The sequence below is a fragment of the Syngnathus typhle genome, linkage group LG17 (genome assembly GCF_033458585.1).
Source record: "Syngnathus typhle isolate RoL2023-S1 ecotype Sweden linkage group LG17, RoL_Styp_1.0, whole genome shotgun sequence".
NCBI classification, from domain to species: domain Eukaryota; kingdom Metazoa; phylum Chordata; class Actinopteri; order Syngnathiformes; family Syngnathidae; genus Syngnathus; species Syngnathus typhle.
Window position 1 is genome coordinate 2,995,465 of NC_083754.1, and position 24,484 is coordinate 3,019,948.

The 24,484-nt window shown below is 43.0% G+C and overlaps 1 protein-coding gene and 1 long non-coding RNA gene across 3 annotated transcripts; one reads left to right on the plus strand and one right to left on the minus strand.

The window, feature by feature from the left end:
• Positions 1-187: 187 nt before the first annotated feature.
• LOC133170853 (myosin-9-like) lies at positions 188-21,077 on the minus strand. Of its 2 annotated transcripts, XM_061304031.1 has the most exons (41): positions 20,847-21,077; positions 14,401-14,732; positions 13,362-13,518; positions 13,020-13,047; positions 12,795-12,888; positions 12,260-12,280; positions 11,428-11,520; positions 11,291-11,354; positions 11,078-11,176; positions 10,846-10,989; positions 10,670-10,765; positions 10,284-10,555; positions 9,567-9,740; positions 9,312-9,485; positions 9,061-9,175; positions 7,669-7,856; positions 7,467-7,588; positions 7,326-7,395; positions 7,079-7,239; positions 6,860-6,968; positions 6,642-6,773; positions 6,334-6,540; positions 6,125-6,262; positions 5,924-6,047; positions 5,681-5,852; positions 5,383-5,595; positions 5,164-5,308; positions 4,874-5,080; positions 4,629-4,733; positions 4,390-4,542; positions 4,028-4,276; positions 3,728-3,940; positions 3,424-3,636; positions 3,145-3,306; positions 2,937-3,065; positions 2,762-2,850; positions 2,559-2,682; positions 2,257-2,465; positions 2,061-2,169; positions 1,805-1,977; positions 188-1,678 (listed from the first exon to the last, which is right to left on the minus strand). In XM_061304031.1, exons 2-41 carry the CDS (start codon positions 14,725-14,727, stop codon positions 1,570-1,572), a joined length of 5,883 nt encoding a protein of 1,960 aa, XP_061160015.1. In that variant the 5' UTR covers positions 14,728-14,732; positions 20,847-21,077; the 3' UTR covers positions 188-1,569. The 2 variants fall into 2 exon arrangements, with proteins under 2 accessions (XP_061160015.1, XP_061160016.1); XM_061304032.1 differs by lacking the exon at positions 12,260-12,280.
• On the plus strand, positions 9,815-10,222 carry LOC133170855 (uncharacterized). Its single transcript, XR_009718633.1, has 2 exons — positions 9,815-10,071; positions 10,158-10,222. It is a non-coding gene; the product is annotated as an uncharacterized LOC133170855 (long non-coding RNA).
• Positions 21,078-24,484: the final 3,407 nt, after the last annotated feature.

A 24,484-nucleotide genomic window follows, 5' to 3' on the forward strand; every position in this document is an offset into this window, starting at 1 on the left:
GCATACGTCACTTGGAACCTGCATTTGTTTACATGGAATTGGAGCGTTTAAATAAAATAAATACAAACACCCAATTTGGTTTAACATTCAAATTAGATTTCAACGCAACCGGTTTTACGTGTGTTGACAACGTCGAAGGCTTCTCCAGTGGTGTGCAGTAGTTAATAAAAACAAAAAAACACTAGAATTCCTTTTAAAGCCTCTTTATTTGTAATACCACATAGTCACAACATTGCTTCAATTCTTGAGGTGCAGATAAACATTACATAAATGAGATGCTTTTTTTCTTTATACTTCCTTTTGGCTTTAATTTGTTTTTAAGTGCGTACAGGTCATTAATTTGAGCAGTGATTTTAGAATAACATTCCTCTCACTTCCCAGCAGTGTGAGCGAGCCAAAGCCACCCTTGAGCACAGCGTGTGAGGGCTGCTTTATTGTTGCATTTTGCAAAAAAGAGGGTTTTTGTGCTACAAGTATGACCGTTTATGCTGAATCTCTCTTTTTTTTTTTTTTTTTCTTCTGCCATTTTGAGTAACGTATACACAGGCTACAGTGATCAATTATGTCCTTCGATCCCATTAGGATGACTTGTTCAACCTTTGTGACTATGCTAACCCACTGCCTCACTCAATAAGCTGTGCCCTGAGAATACAGTGTGTGTGCCCTTAGGAGTAACCTACCCCACAACTCCATTTGAACTTTACCCTGAACAAGAATGAAGACAACAGTAACAACACAAAAGATCAATAAACATTCAGGGGGGAGGGCGGGGGCTGCATTTACGGTCACAGCGTGTGTTGATGTTCTTTGCATGTACTAGGACGTGCAGGTTGTCTTCAATATTTTTAAAGCATCCGAGTTTGTTTCAAAGAAACACGGCCGCAGTGGTTGCTTACGGATTGGCTAAGCGTTTCATTACCTCAGTGCAAAATTAGAGAATTTTAGCACAGTCACAATCCTTCACTACCTGTCGTTTCGAATTGGGTCATCCCCGTTTTAACTTCATGAAATGTGTATACATCAAATGATTAAACTCAAAAGCATAGTCACAAGTTGATAGTTAAATCGGTGCAATACATTTGAGCATATAAACCATTGTAAGGCAAAAGCGCAAGCAAGAGCCACAAACGTACTTCCATTCTTAATCATAGTACAAACTTCAGCATAAAATACAAATCTATAGATTGAGATATTACTTTGGTCCCCTTCCAGTAATTATACTTCTGTTTGCTCATTTCTTCAATTAGAAAAATAGATCCTACATTAGGGTTTTTATAGTTTGAATGTCTCCTTATAAAAATATGTCCTTTATTCATTTTTCCGCAGAGAAAGAACTATTTGTCAAAAAAAAGGAGGGGGGGGCGGCCCCAAGTCGGTTGTCGTGGCGATTGTCCGGGTTTACCGTCTTTAACTATGTGCATAGATTGTCACGGTCAAAATGAGCAGCCAGTCACAGAAGATGACTTGGTCTTTGCATGTCGCTTGTAAATACACTGACATCGTGTTCACGTGAATTTGGAGTTGTCTGGTAACGGTTTGGTTGATGACCAATTAAGCGTCGCTAGCGATTTATTCAGGTTTGGGCTCAGGGGTTTCGCTCTTGGGCTCGGGCTCATCGTCACTTTCCACGCCAGTGCGGGTCACGATGCGGCGCATGGTGAACGGGAGCTCGCCGCGTCTAGAAGGGAGGAAAACAAGTGAGTCCAACAATTTAGAGTTTATACCAGTAACTGAAGAAGAAGAAAAAAAAAAAAAAAAGCATGTCAAACGTGACCTGTGATCCAATTATGGTTTCTCTCCTCACCTCAACTTGCTCTTGAGGCTGGACACCTCACGGTTCATGGACTCTGCCGATTCAGTGGCATCCTCCAGCTCCCGCTGCAGTTTCCTTCGGTTGGCGTTGGCCCTCTGAGCCTCTTCCTCGGCTTCCTCCAGCTGACGCTTCAGCTGCTTCAAGCGAGAGTTCAATTTGTCCGCCTAGAAGACAAAAATGACCATTAAAACAAAGATTGGGAAAATCTCACAGAGGTCAAATGAAATATTAATGAAGAAAACCAGACCTGGTCTTTGTACTGCTCAGTGTTGCGTCTCTCATCGTCCACCTGGAGCACAACCTCCTTCAGTTTCTTCTCCGTGCGTCTCACAAGTTTGGAGGCACTTTGCCGCTCCCTGAGTGAAAGGGTGAAAGAAGAACACCGTTCAGACTGGCGACGTGAAGCTACAGAATCTCTCTCGACCGCTCGCTGATGCTTTCACCTGGTCTCAAAGTCGAGCTGCTCCTCCAGCTGAGCAATCTTAGCCTCCAAGGCGGTCATATTGGCTTTGTATTTGGACTTGACGGTTCCCTCCAGCTCCTGGAGTTTAAGTTTCAGGTCCTTGTTCTGACGCTCCATTTGGGAACGGGCGCCTTCGACACGCTGGGCGGCACTGCGCTCCGCCGCCAGCTCCACAGTCATCTGCTCGGTCTGCAGAAAGGGAGGGGGGGAGGGAGGGAATGCAAGTCTGTCAGAGAGACCATCACCCAGATAGATAAAACTTGGAGGACCAAACACACAGACCTGAAGCATTGCTTTCTTCATCCTGTCATTCATCAGCTCCGTATTACACTGCTCCTCCTCCACCTCTTCCTCCAACTGAGCAATACGAGCCTCCAGACGTCTCCTCTCCTCTGCGACTTGAGCACTGTGGTTGGTTAAAAGAAGAGGAGGGGGGCGGGGTCATGGGATGTCAAGATGAACATGCCATTTGACAAAGGTCGTACTTCTTGGTGGCCTGGTTATTGATCTCATCCTGCAGCTCGTCCCTCTCCTGCTGCGCCTGTCTCTTCACACGCTCGGCAGCGGCCACCTCCTGCACGGAAACGTCAAGATTGTATTCAGGTTTCGTGACTTTCAAAATGAAAGCGTAAAAAATGGTGAGGTGGTGTGAATAACGACCTCCTGCATCTGGAGCATCTCGGCTTCCATGCTCTTCAACTTCTTCTCAGTTTCCTTGCTCTGCGCAAGTATATCCTCTCTGGACAGACGGGTGTCATCCAGTTCCCTGATAAGTTCTTTCATCTGGGCCTAAGGAGCATACAAAACTAAGTTTAAAAACAAACAAATGACGAGACGAGCATTTTGAGGGCTATCAACAGTGACTTACTTGGAGTTTCTTCAGCTGTTTGAGAGCTTCCTCTCTGTTCTTGTTGGCCATGTCAATGCCCGCTTCCAGCTCCTTCAGGTCCAGCTCCAGTTTCTTGCGTGAAGCCACAGCAGCTGAGCGCTGCTTGCGCTCATCTTCCAGCTCCATTTCCATCTCACGGACCTGACGCGTAGACAACCACAGATTTCAATTTAAAATTGGCATGCATTTTATTTAATCTTCCATTATAAACATAAAAAACAAAACAAAAAAAATGGAGTTTCTTTGAAGGCTTTTCACCTGCTTGATCAAAGACCTCTTCTTCTCTTCACCCATCTCGTCACGTCCCGCCAGGTCTCGCTCGTACTGAGCCTTCATGGCCTGCATATTGACTTCCAGACGCAGCTTGGCGTCCTCAGTAGCCTGGAGCTCATCCTCCAGCTCCTCAAGCTGAGTCTTCATCTCCTCCAACTGCTGGTCCATTGAACGTTTAGATTTCTCCAACTCGTGAACCTGCAGAAAATTTAAGATTTGTGATGAGGACACAAAGTTCAGGAACAAAAAAAAAAAAAAAAAAGGAAACATCTCTGAAATGAAAACATACACTCTTCCCAACATCATCCTTAGATGAGACCAGATCTTCCATTTCAGCCCGGAGCATTTTGTTGCTGCGGTCCAGATCGTCCTTCAGCTCCATGAGAGTTTCGAGCTCACGTGCCAAAGACAACGCACGAGTGTCTTTCTCACGGGCCTCAGCTTCAGCTCGATCTCGCTCCTCTGCATAGCGGGCAGAGATGTTCTTTTCTTCTGCAAGCATCTGGACAGAGAAGATGGCAACAAGGCCGCCGGTCATTCCTGAAGCACAACTACCAAAATAATCCGAACATTCCAAATGCAAGCTCACCTGGTCAAACTTCTTTTGCTTCTTCTCCAGGTTGGAGACAATTTGTCGGAGGTGGTCCTGATCAACCAGCAAGTCGTCCAACTCCTGCTGGATGCGCGTCTTGGTTTTTTCCAATTTGTCGTAGGCTGAGCATTTCTCCTCCAGGCGATGGCATGTCGATTCAAGGTCTCTTTGCACCCTCTTCTTCACTTCTTCAGCACTCTCCAAACAAGTAGAATCCTGCTCGAGCTTCTTCTTGAATTCTAAAATCTGATAGCAAGAAGGAAGGCAATATTGCATTTTTATTAACCCGTACAAGCCGGTCGAACATCAAACTGCTAATATGCTCACACTGACAAAAAAAAAAAAATGTCCTTGTGTACCTGAGCTTGTGCCATTAGAAGTTGCTTTTCTACATTTTTTTTGGCTTCTTCCTCCTCCTCCAGCTGTTCTCTTAAACTATTCTGCTCATCCTCCAGCTGGCGCAGACGTGTGCCCATTGACAGTTTTTGCCGTGTCTCTTCCTGAAGCACTTCCTGTTGGAAACAGACAAAATGAATGTATCTCCAGTAGGAGCACAAGCAAGCATGTACTTCAATGTATTATAGGATTGGGAGTATACCTGGACATCCTGGAACTGAGACTCGAGTGTTGAGCGGTCTTTGGTTGCCTTGATTGACTTTGACTCCACGTCGTTCAGCATGGCGTTGGCATTTTCCAGTTCTGCCTGTGGATGGTCACGAACGAGTATTATTATTTTTTTTTTAATATATCAAATCACCACCGTTTCAGCCATATTGTTTGACTTCATGGAACATGTGGGTTAGAGATATGTGAGAGAAGAAGAAAAAAACGAGTCAAGTATACCTGCATTTTGGTGAATTTCTCACTGAGCTCCATCCGTTGGCGCTCACTCTCCGAAAACTTGAGCTGCAACTCCTGAACCTGCGATTCGGCCTTCTTCCTACGATGCTCGGAATCTCCTTTTCCCTGCATCAAGCTCTGCAGCTCGATGGTAAGCTCATTCCTCTCAGATTCCAGAGCTTGCTTGGCCTTCTCCATCGACACTTTGTTCTGGAGGATGAAGAGTTTGATTTGTTGGTATTGTCATACCCCAAAAAAATAAGAGGTGTGAATTAGAAGAAATAGGTCAATACCCGTTTTGCCTGCTCCAGCTGCTCATTTAATTCATCAAAAGATTGACTATGCTTCTGTCTCATGTCAACCATCTGCTGCTCATGGACTCTGGCCTCATCTTCCAGAGCCCTCTTCAGCTGGGCCACTTCCGTCTCACGTTTGGTCCTGGGCAGAGAGCGCAAAATTAAAGTGAAATTCTACAATAGACGGAATAACGGGGTCAGGACGATGAGCTCAACCTGAGTTCCTGCTGTGCGGCGGTGGAGTCCAGCGTGTCCTCCAGCTCCGTCTTGAGCGCCTCGAGTTCTTCTCCGAGGTCCCGTCGTTGTTTCTCAGCTTTGACGCGGGACTGTCGCTCCATCTCCAAATCGTCCTGGAGTTCAGATAACTGAGCGTCCATCTCTCTGATCTTTTTCTGAGCCATATTCTTCTGTGCCGCTTCCTCCTCGATCCTAAAAATGCCAATGGTTTGAGTTAGCGCTGAACAATTAACAGTTCGAGTATTAAGAAATGAGGAGCTATGTCATAAATGGACACCTGGCTAGCGCAGCCTGGAGCTCTTCCTCCTTTTTGGCTAACTGGGCACGAAGCTCAGCAATCTGGGCCTGCAGCTCGGCGATTTGGTCGTGTACGTCGGTGACGTCACCCTCAAGTTTGCGTCGGTTCTTTTCCACCTCCTGGCGCTGCTTCTCCTCCCTGCGCAGTCGGTCTGAGACAAAAATCGAAACAATGAGTTAGTCGAGAAGAAATGCAGAATGTGCTGAAAAGCTGCTATTGTACCCTCAAGGTCTGTGATCATGGCCTCGTGTTTAGTCTTCAGTTTTTGCAGGCTCTTTGACTTCTCCTCCTCTTCCGCGAGGTTGGTGGTGAACTCGGATATTCTTTCCTCCATCAATTTCTTCTCCTGAATTCACAAACAGTTTTGTTTTTTTAATTGCATGATATCATTTGATATACATTTGACTTTCCGTATATCCAAACCTTGTTAAGTTTGACATTCTGATCATCGAGAACCATGATTTCCTCTTCAAACTTCTTCAATTTGGCCTCCGTGGTGACTTTCTCCAGCTGTAGCTTCTGTCTAGCTGCCTCCTCTTCATCCAGCTGTTGCTCCAAGTCCTATTTCCAAATGAATAAGAATTTAGGAGTGACGCCACAAGCCTCATAAAAGCGGTCGTGTCAAAACTCACAGAAATATTTTGCTGCATCTTCTTTTTTTCCATTATTAGTTGAGAAGCACGCTCTTCCTCCTCCTCCACACGGGCTTCCAGATCGTGGAGGATCTCCTCTAATTCCTGCTTTCTGGCAGCCAGGCGAGCTCTCATCTCTTCAGCCTCAGCACAGAGTTCCGTTTCGGCCTGTAGCTGTTCTTGAAGGGCCATCTTCTCAGCACTCAGCTACAAAAAAAGTAAGCACAGCATTTAAGCGTTGTGGGGAAAGTGCTAAAAAAAATTACTTTTTTTTTTTTTTCCCCCTCCACTCGATTTTTTTGTTTTACCTGCTGATGCTGGTCTTCCAGCTCCCGGAGCTGTTGCTGTGTATAGATCTGTTTCTCCTTCACTTTGGTCAACTCATCATCCTTGGCATGCATTTCCTCTTCCTGTCTGCTTACTTGAAGTAGGGGCTTCACCTGAGAAAGTATTTTGGTATTAAAAAAAAAAGAAGAAGCTCAAAGCGTGCAAAATATCAGCAAGAAATAACACGAAAGATTGTTACCTTGGTGAAAAGCCTCCACCACTGCCAGTTTCTAAGTTTGAGATAAGCAGCGCAATTCCTTTGGATCACCTTCATTGCAGTCAGTTGCTGTTGGCGTCTTGTAAAAGCCCTGCAAAAGAAAACATTGGAAAAGTAAATAAGTGAATAATAAAAATACTTTTTTTACTAAAATGGTACATCTGTGGATGCAACACTAATAATTAAAGTCCTGAGTCCTACCTGCGGGCCAAATGGCCTCTGCACCAAGCCTGGAAACTAATAATAATGTCTGTGATTTTCATGTCCCTTTCCTCCTCCAGGTGAGCAAGAACTCCAGCTCTGAAGAAAACTTTACTTTGGCCAATACGGTAAAGATTTGGATCAAGCTCCAGACTTTTGATCTGACGGAAAAAGAAACACATTCATGTCTTGTGTGTGAATCTTCACATTGACGCGTGAACAGATTTTTTGTTTTTTTTTTGTTTACCATAAGCACACAAGCTTGCTTTCCATCCATGAAGCCTTTGGGAATAGCGCTTGGAGTGAGGATTTCATATCTGAGAGAAGAGCAGGTAATATTGGGTATACAGACTCAGAGTGAGAATTGGGAGGCAGAACATTTGGCTACCTCTGTCTGAACTCCTGGAAGATAATTCGGTTGGGAAAGCCTTGTCTGCAGATACGGATCCCCTCCAGAACACCATTGCATCTTAGCTGGTCCAGAACCAGATGAGGATCCAGTTTTCCTGCCTGGTGAAACAAAACGAGGATATTCAGCAACCTTGCCGCTTACCTTGCAGCGCGTTTCTTCTTATTTATTTTTTTTATACCTTTTTCTCATGATTTGGGATGATGCAGCGAACAAAGTTTGGATTTGTGTTCCTCAGCGTGGCCATGAGCTTGGACAGTTGCTCTTTGTAGAGCTGGCCCACGGTGCGGAACATGCCCTTGCGAGTCTTAAAAGCACCTGGCATCTCGGACATGCCGGAAACCTTATCCAGTCCGACTATGCGGTCCACTAAAGAGAGGGCAACACACAAAAGCCATAAAAAAAAAAAGACAAAAAATTCATCTACAAATGCATGACAAAATAGGTCATCCACTTTCTCTTGGGAGACAACCACCCAGAAAAAAGTAGAGGACAGAAAACGCCAAACAATAACACCACACAATAGATGGGATGCAAATCAAAACTAGGGGGGGGGGGCACAATCCAGTGAAGTGTAAAAAGATTACAACCACAGAACAACAGGGAGGGCAAAACAGTGCAGTGGGTGAATGGCAACTATTCACACAGTAGATTGGGGTGAAAACTATGTGGAGATATTCATTGGAAAAGTGACACTCATTACAGTGGGCATTTATTGTTGTGGTGACCCAACAAAGGGGAAAAAAAAAATAACACCAAACCCATGCAGCGTATACCCTTTTCTGTAGTACCCATGACCACCACCAGGAGTCCCACACAACACTATTACACGGGAGAGGGAAAGGGAGAGTTCAATGATGGAGCAACAAGTGGAAAGTTGAAAAGCAGTAAAGCACAGAAAAAAAGCTTGAACATTTCACTGATGTAGACCAAAGCAGGTATTTGAACATGGAGGGGAAAACCGAAGGAGCAAACAAAGCATTTGGAGAAGACATGGAAAAAAAAAAAAAGAAACACTGTCACCTGAGTCTGAGTGTAGTATAGGAAAACGCTGATAAAAATAGGCTCTCTGAGAATTCTGTACCTCTGAGCGCCAGCAAAGACGTTTGGGTCAAATGTAACGTACAAAATGGAGCCAAACAGAGGAATTTTAAAGGAACACATTTGAAGAAAGGGTAAAAACAAAGGTGCATACACGCACAACAGACAGTAAAGAGAAAGAAATGTGAAATGAAAACAGGAACGGCAAGCTTGAATTATTAAACACTGTCCACACCCAGCACTTTGGGCCCCATTAAAAGCTGAGCAACATGATCAAAAAGAGATGGAAAAATATAGGAACACGCTCCCTTATTTTGCATTACTTTATGCTAATGTAATCAAGAAATAATTAGCCATTGTTAGCTTAAGCATAACTTAACATTAGTCGTGGTTAGCTTTACCATAACTTAACATTTTGTGTGTCGGCTAATTTTATGTTGACTATTTAAAATGCTTAGATCGGGTTAGATGTCAAAGACTAAGTTGTGTCGAGAAGTGTTAAGTGTCTGTTTTGGGGCATTTCCAGACTTACCGTCCTTCCACAGTTCACAAACAAATTTGTCTGTTGACTGGTTGAGCAGCGTGGCAACGTTGTCGTTCAAAGGGTCCATGTTCTTCATCAGCCACTCATCCGCTTTATAGTCAACCTGATGAGTAAGAGAAGATATCCTTTTGTTGACATTTATAGTGCGTGCAAACAAAACACAAACTAAGCGGTGATGAGACAAGTACTGATGATGACTATAGAAGAAGAGAACATCCTCAACATGTCTGCCTGCTCACCTTGCCTGCGTAATGGATAATACAGAAATCGGCTTCATCCTTCAGTTTCTTTGGCTTAAAGAACTTGGGGTGGTTTCCCTGCTCTTGGACCACTTTCTCAACAAAGCTCTTGTCTGTAGCTTTGGGAAACCAGCACTCTTCATCCAGCAGAGCAAGAATACCAGGAGGGCTGGCCTGCGCACAAATGGGGAGAAAGTGATATTACCTAAAATAAAAAATGGATGTACGCAAAATCTCCCTCCCCCACCAACTCACAGGCTTCTCAATGAGTTCAATGCAAGGCTGCAGGTCGAGGCCAAAGTCGATGAAGCTCCACTCGATGCCCTCCCTCTGGTACTCCTCCTGCTCCAGGATGAACATGGTGTGGTTGAACAGCTGCTGCAGCTTCTCGTTGGTGTAGTTGATGCACAACTGCTCGAAGGAGTTCAGCTGGAAGAAAAATCACAACGATAAGAATGGTATCCAGTCGGTTCCACTACTTTTAACAGATAGTCGTTGTTACTGCTATATCTCGTTTCTTTTCATTTTCTGTGTATTTTCATTATTATTACCGTTGAGTGCCACCAGAGGGCGCTATAGTGTAAGTGAGCTTTGTAAGAAGAAGTAGAGGTTAGTTTCCGCCGAAGAAGCGATCTCTCGAGAGATCGAAAGATGCGTGACTGAAGCGTGGTCACAAAGCTAAGTTGTTAAGAGAGTTAAGAAACAATAAGAAGAAGAAGACGACTGAAACTAATTCCTCTCTCGGTACTCAGCCAACGAGGTATTGTTTGTATGTTGTATTTGTCAGAATCGTTTTATGTGTTAAATGTCTTTCTTTTGAGCTAACTGTTTGTTTTGTGCCTTTAGTTTTCACGGTGTGTTTATGAGTCTGAACAAGCTGGATTCAATAAATTCATCAGTTGAGAAAGCCACTTGTGTCTGTTGGTACCTGGAGGAGTTACAGTCGTATCTGCGTACTTTACTTCGGCTTACCTCAAAGATCTCAAAGCCGGCAATATCCAGGATGCCAATAAAGGAGGCTCCTTGTCTCTTAGTTTTGTCCAGGGCTTTGTTGATCCTCATAACCAACCAGCGGAACATCCTCTCGTATGTGGCTTTAGCCAAGGCCTCCACAGCAAATTCGGCTTGCTCCTGGGTCTGGGCCTTTTGGACATAGTCTCGACCCACCTTGATCCTGGGCATTAAGATGGCCCTGGTAAAGTCTGTGACATTCATCCCCATGAGGTGGCAGACCTTCTGAGCGGCTGGGGGAAAAAAAAGAAAAAAGAATCAAGGCACGAAGGGGGAAGATGAGCAGAAAACAGCAGTTAAAGATATAATTTAGTTTCTATTATCAGAGAGGGACTGGAAGGACCTACTTGTGTTGTCAGGCATGGAGGCCTGGTCATTGTGACGTTCCTTCTTGAAGGTCATATTGCCCAGCTGCAGCACAGAAGACACGACCTTCAGCATGCCTACATCCCCCCCCAAAAAAAACATCAATTAAAGAAAATAGCAAAATCCGGTTTTTCAAACAGTTCAACATTGGCCTTACCGATTTGCTCATCCTCTGGGATACTCATAATCCTCATAGCATCCATGGTCTCTGCAAAAAGGTCCTTGTCCTGTTGTCCCGGAATTGTAACATTCCCATTGGAAAGGAAACGATAGTTGTTGTAATTTTCAAGTAGGAGCTCAGCTAGAGAAAGGAGATCAATGCACTCATTAGTAAACTAGAGAGGCATTTTTGCCAAATAATTCAAAGTGATTGATTGTATTGAGCATACCACGCAATTTATCTCCAGCTCCTGTGAGCAGGTAGTAAAAGATGTGGAATGTGCGTTCGTCCTTGGCCTGACGAATGGCACGGGACTTCTCCAGCAAATCTAACAATCAGTCTGTCAAGGGGCAATGTTTTAGATGCGGACAAACCCCAAAATAAGAAACACATAGCCCCTCATTTGGCAAAGAAAATGTTAATTGCAAGAAAATAAGGATACAGGTCTCAATATTTGCGCCAACAATGTAACCGTTGACATCAAAGTTAATCCTGATGAATTTTCCCTGCAAAGAAAAAGACAATTAATTGAAGTGGACACATTTTAAAATAAATAAAACCCAATAGATGATATCTTACAAATCTGGAGGAGTTGTCATTTTTTACTGTCTTGGCATTTCCAAATGCCTCCAGGATAGGGTTGGCCTGCAGAAGCTGCTTCTCCAGCTCGCCCTGGTGAGGAAAACATTTTACCCTGTTATGAACAGGCTGCTTTTATTGTCACACCTGAAAATGATCTTGGGCAGCTTAGGATACCATCAAACCCAGGGAACCTCAGAGCCATCACCAGAGTGGAAAGATCCAGGAGGAAAAAATCTTTTTGCACAGTAGTTTGTAGTTAAGGACCTTGAAAAATAAATTCTCAGCAACAATTTCTTCTTTTTTTTTTTTTTTTTAAATGTCCTTATCTGCTGGTTATGTCATATAAAAAATTATTTTTTTAAAAATTACATAACATGTTAGAAGCTGCTTAGTAATTAAATGCATTGGCTGAGGGACGGGGAAACTGCAAAGCAGATCCTGGACAAAAAAAACATTTGGACAAGAGCACGCACGCACCAAGTAGCCACAGAAATCTGGAAAAATTCAGCCAGGCAAAATTTGGCTACCAACTCCCCACATGAAGGCCACAAAGTGCTTGATAAGGATTCCTTCTCCCCACCTATCCTACAATTGTCTGGCTGAATTTTTTCACAGGAACAGTTTCCGCTAACCCGACAACAAACTCCCTTCAGATTCACGAAGTAACCCTTCGGTGACACAAAACAACTCCCACAGCAATGTGCTCCAATGAGGGGAAGTCGCAGGACGGGGGATGAGGAAGTTGGAAGGAGGGACGGCGATGACAGAAGCAGGTGGGGTGAAAGAACGAATAAAAAGGGCGAGAGAGAGAGAGAGAGAGTTAACTCACATGTGACAGGATCGAGCTGCTCTGTTGATGGGAAGAGAGAAATACGACAACCTCAAAAATGGAATGGTGGACACCGATGTGGTTTTGCCTGAACCACGTTCAGTTGCGTGTCGCAAAAGCCCGGCCGGCCACAAAAACTTTCTAGTGCGGCCAGAACAGATTCCTTAACGGTTGCTTTTTCGTGTCAGATGCAGTACAGCCCGAAAAAGCAAGCGTCAGCAAATTGAGCTACAATATTTGTCGAAAGTCTCAAAGGGTGTCTCTAAATCAGCGCAATTGTTTATAAAACATGTCTCCCTCTTGTGGTGGCTTTTTTTTTTATGTCTTCAGCGCAAAAATACAATGATGGAGTAGCGGATGTTACATAATCCATTCAGTCACACGCATTCGTCACCATGTGAGCTAAAGATTTCAGTCAGGAGTTCAGGGCACAATGGGGATTTTTTTTTTTTTTTTTTTTTAAACATCATGTAGGTTTAGTCATTTAAGAAAAACAGCTGATGTGAAAGCTGACGGGAGAAGTATGTTGGCTTACCTGATCTTTCTTGGTCTTGTGAGAGGAGGCCACATGAGCCAAATATTGGATGACCTTCTTGGTGTTCTCAGTCTTACCGGCGCCAGACTCGCCTCTAAGAGCCAAACACAAAAAGATAATCAAAACAGAAACAGATTACACAAATATGGACAGAAATAAATATCACTAATCAAATAGCGCGGGGGGGGGGGGGGGATCATTTTGACTGAATGATTTGCAACTCACGTGCAGAGAATGGACTGGTCCTCACGATCTGTAAAAAGATCAGGCAGACGTAAATAAGTACACTAACTATCTTAAATTATCGCATGTGCAGCTGCTTTGTATCGCCGGAAGAACGGTCTCGCCACAAAACAGGAAATCAACATCCGCCTTGCGGCAACTGGAAGGAGTTGCTGCTGACAAAGCTAATTACAAACCGCCTTGTGTAAAAACGACGCTCTTCTGATGTGGGTCAAAATAAAATGGCGTGCAAAAATGTAAAGGGATGGAGAGTCATTTGCACAAAAAAAAAAAGTTACACGAAATTAGTTCCGTACAAAAATTGTGTGTGGGCCGGAGACCTACCCTGCATCATGCTTCTGTAAGATATGTCGGTGATGGCGTAGATATGAGGCGGCATTTCGTGTTTCTTCTTTCCCTTGTACATTTCAACGATCTCCTCGGAGTAGATTGGCAGGTTCTTGTAGGGATTAATGACGACGCAGAAGAGCCCAGAGTATGTCTGCGGAACAGAAAGGGGTTCAAAAGGGGATTCAAAGTCGGCTGACACCTAGAAAATTATTTATTGAAAACATCTGTATTTGTTGAGCAATTCATCTGTACTGGGGTGGGGGGGGGTATTGATTATTATTACACATTTATTTTATGTTCTGGACAAGCTGCTGAAAGATTCGGTCTGGCCTCAGGAAAGGGTGGAGGCTTTCTCATCAATTCTGCTCGGGTTGACTCCTCGTCTATGTTACGCAACGTCAACCCCACCCAGCGAGGAGTTTAAAATGAAGGCCAAGTTTTGAATTGGACTGCATTGTAAACTAGGAAACCAAAGTCAATTCTCGAAATCAGATTGCAGATCATTTTTTTGATTCGAGACCAACATCAAATACACACTTTGAAAACCACAAAAGCTACAGTGCCCACTTTAATTTTCTTTTCTATCCAAGTTTCCGCTTCTAGATTTTTTTTTTTTTGGTTTCCTGATTCCTGCGCTGCCATTCCAAGATTCTGTATCAGGCATCTTTCCCTCTGGGAAGCACAAGCTCTCCCATGAGCGCCTACGGAGCCTGGAGGCGCCTCAAACTCGACAGCGAGCGAGGAAGGCAGTGACCCCGGTCGGTCAAACAAACCAGATTATTCACAGCGCAGGACATGGGGTATAAACACAAATAATGAACATCAATTACAATGTCATTTGCATTCCATGCCCTCGTATCAAAGACGGCTTCCTGTTCAGAGTCAACACCCACCCACAAGGGCTGGGGAGGAAACATCGGACAGAGCCGATAAATGAATAGATTAAAAAAAAAAGAATTGAAATGTATGGTATAACAACTTCTGATCCCCCAGGAAGATGTTTCTTCAAAATTCTACAATGTTTCAAACTTACATAAATGAGCCCAGAGTAGTATCGCTCCTTCAGGTTGTGCAGCACGGAGGCTTCGTTCAGGCAGGTGAGCTCAGCCATGTCTTCCACTTTGCTAAACTTGGGTGGGTTCATCTTCTGGATGTCATCTTTGTTCACCCTGATCTTCTTACCGGAGTCGGCCAACTCGATCAAGCACTCGTCGCCCTGCTCCTCTTTCAAGGAGCCGGCCTCGAAGCCCAGGCGCTCTGAGGGAACCCATACGAGCTTCTTGGAGGCCCAGTCAGCCTGTGCCAGTGGGTTGTTGATCAGGTTCCGGTCCCCATACAGATACTTGTTTGGGTCTGCCATGGTAGCTGTTCAAAAAAACAAAACAAAAAGGGAGAAAGTAGAATTAGTTTTGTAATTTAACAACATTTACAGGGCTGACACCAAATCTAAAGTCTCGCTCCGTGAGTCATTGCTCAGCTTTTTACTTTCACAAGCAATCATGCACGACAGAAAATGCCTCCTTGAAATAGGTCAGCAAAAAATAAAAAAAAATACCATTTCATATTCATACTAAAAATATATATATAAAATTATAATATAAATAAAAGATAATTACAAATTAAAAAAATAAATATAAAAATAAAATAAATCTTTATGCCCGCTCCTATCCATATATTCCAGTAAATTAAATAAAGAAAAATTGTCTTTCGAGCCCTCGCAGTGTTAATGCACATACTGCGCCATATTTCATATAGCCTACAATCTGAAAAGCTTCTAACTAGCAGCCTGTTGACCGGGAATGCTGCGGTTCAACGCCAATAGAAAGTGACTCGACGGGTATTACCAGTACAGAGGGCTGTGTGCTGAAGGCTGTGTGCTGAGAGCCAGCAATAAGTCAACTAGGACAAAGAGTCTCCTGACAATAACTTTTGGTGATCCAGACTTTACTAGTTCAGCTCTTATTTTCAAGCACCACCAGAGTTGTTGTCGAGTTATTGCATGGCCAGAAAGGTTTGCATGATTATGCTCAGATGCAAAACATGGAATATGACACTGAAAAGAAAAAAAAAAAAAAGGCTCCAATGGGAAACAAACTGTTGCCAAATCCTTCATGTTCAACATTATGAAAGCGTGAAGAGAGATTGCAGTCAAGCGCCATTTTATGAAACGAGAAAAAGGCGGTTGGAAAGAGGAAGAGCATTTCCAGCGTCACAAGTCATTTCATGACACCGTGACTTTTGCAGATCCACTTTATGCCGAAACGCTTTCCCCCTCAAGCGCGTTCAGATTCGTTACGAGCTTAATGTCGCTCGGGCACTTAGTTAATGATCATCTCCAGCGACGAGCCAATAAAAATAAACCGTCATCTGTATTCAAAAAAAAGCTGACGGACCCTTGACCCTCAAAATAGGTCATTTAACAGTCTTGTACCCGTTCCACCACATTAACCCGGATCTGTGAGAAAGAAAGCAGAGAGAGCATCATTCTTCTCATGACCCCTACCTCCCTCCCTCCCTCCCCCAATCAAGTTCCCCACGCTGCAGCTGAAATCCATCATTGTCCAAAGTGTCTCCAAGTCCCAACTCTTGTTGGACGCCTACATCCTGTGAAACTAGAGGGGAAATTGGTGATGCCGGCGCTATCCGATGGCTCCGTAGCCCTTTTTCTAGGTCTCAGGACACACGTCTGTCCGCTTCCCCATAAGACCAACAACCTCCACCCCCCCCCCGTCCACCCTCCGCTGTTTATCCAGTCTTTTCAGGGTCGCATTCCTGCCATACTCACCCTCTCAATCAGGGAGAGACGAATTCCACAAATGTCTACTTTATCCACTATGCCTCCTCCCTGCTTCTCCGTCTTCGACGGTTGGTTCTTTTGGATTCGTATTTTGACGCAGACAAAAAGTCACTTATCTAAAGTCTGCCATTGCTTTAGGATTTAAAGGATTTAAATACGCCAAACATACTGTACATTAAGCCGAAATCAATACGTGGATATAAATATTTATATGGCAAACATCTGCTGCACTTAAGCTGATTGGAGCCTGAAAGCCAAATAATATTGTGCAAAGCAAAGTGGCAAGGTCATGACAAAAATGTAAACCAAACTCATTCTCATGTATTTGGAAGGTGCTATGTAGAAAATGACGTTGCTTACTTTTCACTCAATTTTTAGCTTGAAAAAAATGGTTGTAAATTTGGTTGCATTGCCGCAATGTTTTGAATTTTTTTTTTTGTCTCTGCACGGCTCTAAGAATAATTCTGTTGACTGCACCCGCTTGACACAGAAAATACGGCGGCACATTTCAAACGACATCTCAAGAGAGCGCCTTAATACGAAAATAGCCACAGTTAATTTGACCGGGGCTGCTCTACATCGAAAAGAGGAATAAAGTACCGTCGATGCGGACCTTGCCTCCGACTGACATCGAGTTTCAACAGTAGCCAAAACTGCCTCCTGTTGTTCTCCTCTAAAGGATGCGCCAGGAAACTATTATTTAAATATTGTCGACATGGCATTTGATAAAAATAACTGATCCAGACATCAACATCTGGTAAGAAAGGAAAAAAAAAAAGTAGGGGAAGGTTTACAGTTTGACAGACGATTAAACATTAGTAAGCTACAATACTATTTTGAAACAAATTGTGAACTAGCAGGAGGAAGTGAGAAAAGCCGACCGCATTTACCGACTGAACAGTATTTACAAGAGCAATAAACAAAGCTTGCACTTTGTCAAATAAGACGGACAAATGCAAAGAAAATTGCTCCTGAAATTTAAATAGCTCTCAATTGCTCCACTGGGAAAGCGGGTCAACGCGGGTTCCGTAAAGGGAGCCCATACATCCCCCCCATCAGACTCATTCCTTTCCGCTTCACTGACTTCCTGACTTACTGTAATAACCGAGGGGGGTCGTCAGTGACGCCTTCGAACACGGAATGACCATGTAGAGTCATACTTGTGAAAACTCATCCTGTTCTTGCTCAGGGCTTTACGGTGGTGGATTGCTACGCATGGATTGACATGCGTTTCAATAAATAAATACGGCTGTGTTCCCAGAAGCTTACATCATCCAATCAATGAGCCAAAGCTATCTTCTCAGATTTGCGGTTCACGTTTGCATATTATGCAGTCGGCACTCCTTGGCACCCTGGCAAGTGAGAATCGAAATAAAACAGGGTGGAAATTCACGGCGTGGAGATTTAGTGGCTTCGGTGGCATTTGCTTGGGCGCGCACAAAAGGGAAGTAAATGAAGACCTTTCTGGAAAATGACTTTGCCGCTTAACAGCTCGACATCCCAAATGACTTTCCACATTCCCCTCAAAACCAAGACCGCTTGAACGGTAATCATCAAGTTCAGTTTCCACCAAAGCAGGACTTGACACTGCATTTTTTTTGGTTCCTTCTATTTCACAGGGTGTTAAAATCAATTGCGGCTATACCGTAGCTAACTTTTGGCACATTTTGTACTTCCCTGATTGGTCGACAGAAAATGTGGAGAAACTTTAGCCAAAAACTTCAAAAATGTCAAAAATCAACAATTACATGCCAGAAATCTTGTCAAACTCTTTCTGAATGTTGTCCAGTTGAGTTTACCTAATGCCATGTCAGACTTTTAAGAGGTGTGTTTTAACGATCCTAATGCAAAAGCGTTCTTTGATTGTCAACACCTTCTCTGATAAATAAAAGACTGGATGGGGTGTTGTTAAAAGGGCGTTGGTCCAATAAGGACGTCATTTACAAGCCATCAGCAACCCAACATGGCCCTTCTTTGCCCCGGTTTATTTATTACCTGACCGCGTTATCATCATTTTGGACTTTAGCCTTACCACCTCCAGACTTTATCTGAATCCTCCCAAGTGAGGAAGGTAACCGGATGACTGTTGCATTATCGTCCAAACCATGGGCTCATTTAACCACTTTGGAACATGGAGGCATGCCAGGTGCTCAGTAGATACAAAAGTCAAATCGATTTCCCAACATTGTGCTTCCTTCCTACCAATGACCTCGTATTTTTAGAAGATTGTGGCAAAGTTTGTGCAAAATCTAGTCCAACGTCCAACACGTGAAAGACCAAATACAAGTCGCCCATGGCCCTGTCCTAAAAATACCTAACGAGTGATTCCCTAGAAATTTGATAAAGGCGATTGTTTGAAAACAAACACAAATTAAAAGAAGTGATTTCAAGTCCATCTTGGCTGCCAAGAAGGCTCATCAGCGTGGCTTTTAATCAGGGCAAACATTTCCTAGTATTGTTAGTCGCTTTTTGAACTACACAGGTGTGCATTGTGTGGGGGAGTATAAAGGAAAGACTGGGCTGACCTGGAGGCAAAAACAACCCGAAAAAAAAGAAAAAAAAACAGAGGAAGGAAGCCAAGGGTGAAGGAAACAAAAGAGAAAGAAGCAAGACAAAGAAATGCAAAAATGCGGAAACTTCGAGAAAACGTGCCACTGTGCAACCTAAGATGATCTTCGTGTCAAATTTGGAGACCTGAAATTTGTTTCTGTTCTTTACACAAAAATAAATCAGGTTTCCTTTGATGCCATTAGGCAGACGCTATAGATCAATTAGGTCAAGGACTAGCAGATTCGCCAAGAGTTTTTACCCTACAGCGATAGTTACATTGAATGGCGCTAAACGTAAATGATTATGTCTATGTATTTTCTTCCGTGGGTTTTTAGCTTGTATTTTTTTATCTTTTTATTATATTTATTTTTTTATCTCATGCGCTGATCGGTTGGCCCTTCTTCAATTTCGTTGTACATGTGTGACAATGACAAATAAAGACCTATTCTATCTATTCTATTCTATGAATAAAGTTTAGCTCGCAACTCTTGTCAGCAAGTGGAGCATCGTCGGTTTATTCTCACCACAAACTACAAAGAGCAACCTTGAGTCAACTTTGAGCGACTGCCACTGGGTCTCTGCAAATGTCACACTTACTTACGACAAACAAGGAAATAATCGAGCCCGGACTAAAAAGTCACCGTAAACACAAACAGTCACTGTTACAATACCAAAAAAAAATAAAAAATTCCTGCATGTCTGCGTTTAAATTGTAACTTCGCCCAGAGGGAGTAGAAAAATCTCAAAAGGGGGTTCATTTTACAACACCATTAAAAGCCCCAAAAGTGCTTGCTTCCAAAAAACACACTGCACAATATATTAGGAGAGTTATACACACACATTTGTAAAAGCAAGCTATCACAATGACTTAACCTCACTGGCCATATAACAAAATGAATCAAAATGCCTTTATTATAGGGTTCTCACATTGGTTGACAAAAATTATGAGGGCAGCTATCAACTGAAATCAAGGTGGCTTCTATGCCCTCAAACAAATATATGCACCTGGTCCAGTACCCCCAAAATAGTCTATCGGGCGACCCAATAATGCCAATACAAAATTGACTAAATGGTTTCTTATGTTAAAATTAAATTCTTTGCAGTCCTGAAAAAACACCTACAGCATGACTAATTGACTTGTCAACTGTGGAAATCACAAGCCAAACTGGTTTTTACTGGAGATAATTTGCATGATCATTTTAAATGTCACTGCCTACACACCCATAGTGCATTCAACTACTTTCGACTTGTGCCAAACGAAAGCACTGAACTTGCCAAAAGTTCGGTGCTATTGGGTACGCGTGAATGTTGCCGGTACCAGTCACTGATACTTAAAATAAAAATTGATGATGAAACACTGGCAAATCAACACATATGCAACCAAAAATATCGACGTGCAACTATCATTATAATGTTATCTGTGCAATTTGCATGAGGACAATCGACACGAACTAGATCAATCAGATTAATTAACTTAGAGCCAAATAAATCAAAATGTGCTCAGTGGTTGATGTTCCTATGAAAACATTAAGCTTCAAGAGAAAAAATTAAACAAAAAAAAAAGGGAGTGCACCGTCGGACAATAAGGTGACGTGCTTGGGTGAGGTAGGGCTGGTCGCCCGGTAGAGTGGTGACGTCATACCGCCAGCCATACACGTTAGTGACCACGCAGGCCACCGAAGTTCAACCGCGAAATAATAGAGCTCTTAATAATATATCCGACCGAGATGATATGCGCGCAGTCGAAATACACCTTCCGTTTTATTTCCATCCATTGGGCTGAAACTCTGAGCCGGCCGGCCGGCCTCATTCAAGCGAATCACTTCCTGCCTCTGCCCTTGTGGCTTTTAGCTCGGGCCAGCTGCCACAACGCGGTTGCAAAACTTGACTCATCTGTATCGATGTATATACGGGAATAATAAAAAAAATATTCAATTAAAATTCGTATCAGCGAGTTTGTGAGTTTATTCATGTCATTATTTCAAAACAAAACCATCTGTTCCACGAGGTGCCACTCCAAGCAGCGCATTAAACTAGCATGCAAGGCTTCTTGGTTCGTATGCTAGAGTCATCGGCGGACAATCTGAATGAATTATGGAGGAGCACCGTAGCGAAAAGTGATAAATGTTTACCTGCTTAAACGGTGCAGGACGCCTTCGTAATGGTGGCTCAGTCGGCGTCGACGTGAGTCAAAACTTTTAATTTTTTTTCCAGTCGACTGCTGCAGTTTCGCCGGGAGTTGAAGCTACACGACAAGCGCTCTTTTCCTCCCTCTTACTTAGCTTTTTTTCCAATCTTTTTAAAACGCCTCTCCCTTCAGCCCTCCCTCTTCCACTTGAAGCTAACTGGCTCGCGCAACTTTAGTTGAGTACGTTGCCCACTGGGGTGCGGTCCAAAGCGAGGCGGGCACCGGCCATGTTGAATCCGCCCCTTTAATCAACGGCCGTCGTTCATTGGGTAGCGTTATATTGTGGACCAATCACGTCCTCTCATCAATCAAGTTGACAGCAAGTGGGCGGGGCAACAAGCAGGCAAAAAAAGCTGAATTTGAAAAAGCTCAGAGGAGGAAGGGGTTGAGATAAAGTGTGTTTAATGACAAAGGTATGTGCATAGTAAGAATTATTTTGACCATATAAGTACTATTCAGGAGGGGACTGCATCATCCAGATATGTGTCAACAGGGTCTTGTTTGAGCACAACGTTCAGTCAAAACAAATAGCTGTCATGATTGCTACTACTTAGGATGTCTGGGATATGTGTATGATTTGATCAATAATGGAAAAGAGACACCACTGAATTTCATTTTCAAAATCAATTAGTGTGATGAGGATTCTGCACGTTATCATCGAAAAGATATTAAATATCGGTTTAATATTTGTCAAATATAAAGTAATATTTTTTTAAACTGCCAAAATCTATTGACTGTCAATATAAACTCCCAGCAGAATGCACACTCTGATGTCAAATAGGGGGGGCCGTGAGATATCATCCTATGTGCCACAAATTGCCCTCGAGCCGCAGCTTTGGGACCTCTGCTTTAAATCATACCATATAAATATAAAGACGCTAGTGTGAGTTAAACCACACTATTGTCACGTAAAACATCTCCATCGGTTTTTTGCCCACCTGTCGTATAAACAGGTTTGTGTCAGTCAAACAGGTGAGACAACAGCAGGCCCAGTCATGTAAATACGACGTGGGAAATTCTGCAGGTGTTTAACCAATTATAAAGGAGGAAAATTGCCGTCAGACAGAATAAGATTGCCTGACCTGATTGTGGTTTCTTTGTTCTCTTCCAAAACACCGGATAATGCAATGACTTGCCTGCTTGCGCAGGTGGATCCGTGTTAAAACATTTGACAAACAACTCAATAACTGAATAAAACATTTGAATCTAATGGAAGAATGGATTCAGAAAGCAACACATGGCTAAAAGAAGAAAGAAGTAATGCTTGTACTAGTTTACAATAGATGGACCAGTTGAACGTAAACTTGTTTACCTCAGATATTCTCTCGGGCCTAGACTGGGCCAAGTAGAACTGTGGGCCCGATGCCAATATAAATGCCACAACCAGCAGGGAGACATTAACAGTGGGGGGGAAAAGAGAGTTTGCTTGCACATTGTGAAACAAAGATTAATGAATCAACACATTGTTGGGGAATAATTAAAGTTACAGTTAGGGACATGTGAGAACTTGGATCAAAGAGGGATAACTGTACAAAGGTAATGGTTTTTGAATAAACAACTTTTAGAAGTCGAATCCAAATGCAAACCAGATGATGCTGTTGCAACATCCTGGAATGAACAACATGTTGTGACTATTGCATCAATAGATGGCATTATTTAACACATGGCTACTCTATAGTCTATTATGCTGTCATATTATGTTTGAGGTGGAATCTGAGGTATGGCCGGCATTTCCTGGCAAAAATCACCTTTTCGGAATAATGTGCGATTTACGTTTGCTATGTGTCATTATGGGGAGGAATGTGTCTGAGTTTTCATATATGTTTAGTTCCAGAGCATCTCATGTGTGCGCAGTAGCTACAACACGGAACATTTGCCTGGTCTGTGTGGAAAAATCTATAAATCTCTCTCTGCTCTTCGTCGGGATGGGTGGGAAGTATTTGACAGGTCAGCTGGGGGGGGTCAAAAAGGTTAGCTTGTTATATTACTTGAGCTTGACCAGATAGAAAAATGGGCAAGTGAGGAGTAGTGGAAGAAAACAGAATGAGCAACCTTGACATGGAAGCTAGTTTGAAAACTCAACAAATCTTCTCCAAGGCTGAGTGAAAGTCTGGCCAGAGTTAAAAACGGACATCTGTGTTGTCAAAAACAATTTCCCCAACACATAATGAAGTCAAACATACAAATCATTTGTATTAAAAGAATCGACTTCCTCAGCACATGCTCCCCCACAAACATTTGCGTAATCATCCTGACAGTCACAAGCACACGTTACTTGCACAATAGCAAAAGTGGCAAAATACTTCTGGGCACCCCAATGCAGGATGAAGATGAAGGCATGGGATGACCAAATATGGAGACATGCATCTGACCTCACCATCTCTTTCCTCCTCCTCCTTTCCACAGTGACCCAGTCTTGCGTGTGCCTGCTTTCGTTTGTACTAGCAGCAGGGTGTGTCTGTCATTCAGGGTGTGTCAAGCTGTTATATCCTGCAGTCAAGGAGAAAGGGACCCATTCAGCGTCAACACGTTTGCCGGCTCGCATGTTAAATCACTGCATGTGTGTGCTGCCATTTACGCTTCACTGCCATCCTGTTGCACTTAGAGAAATCATCACTATACAAAAATGCCAGATAATAGCACACAAATGTGTCGTGCCATCTGCAAATTGAGTAATTGAGACAAAAACACACATTTTTAAAAAATCACCCGAGATGCTTATCAATAATTGTATTCATTTGTGCAGATTGCTACCATCGTGTTTTGCTAGTCGAAGTTGGCTGGAAGATTTGTTGCGCTAAGCGACCAATCAGTGGACGGGAAAATGCTGATTCATCAAAGAATCAATAGCTGGCCATATTAAACATGTTGAGGAATTTATACTTCTGTCAATCCAAATTTTGCAGAGCCACACTTTTTTTTTTTTTGCCACGTCTTTTATTGACTCTCATCGGGTTGCGCAAACCGGCAAACATAACTGCGGCCTCACCCGTCAACTTAAACGCTCGCTCGTCTGACCCAGATTGTCAAAATGTGCCCTCACACCTGACCTACAATGAAAAAAAATTCAACACACACGCAAGAAGACAACGCAATGCCATTCATTCTAAAACTACATTTCTATTTCTTCCATACAAACTGTAACAGGAACAGTCAAACAAATGACAGGGAACACCGATGAATTGTCCTTCCTTCATTGTCTTCCTGTTCTTTGGTAATCAGTAAACAGGAAGGAGTGATAACACACGTCGACTAGCAAAAGTCAGTCAGGAATGTTAAGTGAAGGAAATGTAGACAGCTTCCCCCCTTTTGTTCAAATGTCTCCTTGCTCATTTATCATCGTCTGTTATTAGACCATCATGCTAAAGTTTAAAATGAGCATTTTTTTTTGTAGCATGGGAAAAATATAGTGGAACCAGAAAGAAATGGCAGGAAATACTAAGTAGAGACCCGAACGTTTGAGGTCAGCGTTGTATTTGAAATATAAATACAGCAATGAATTTACTGTAAACACTAAAATTGTCAAGGGCCTAGCCAAGTTTTTGTTGTTCCAGGCTATTCCGTCCAACACAACACAAAACT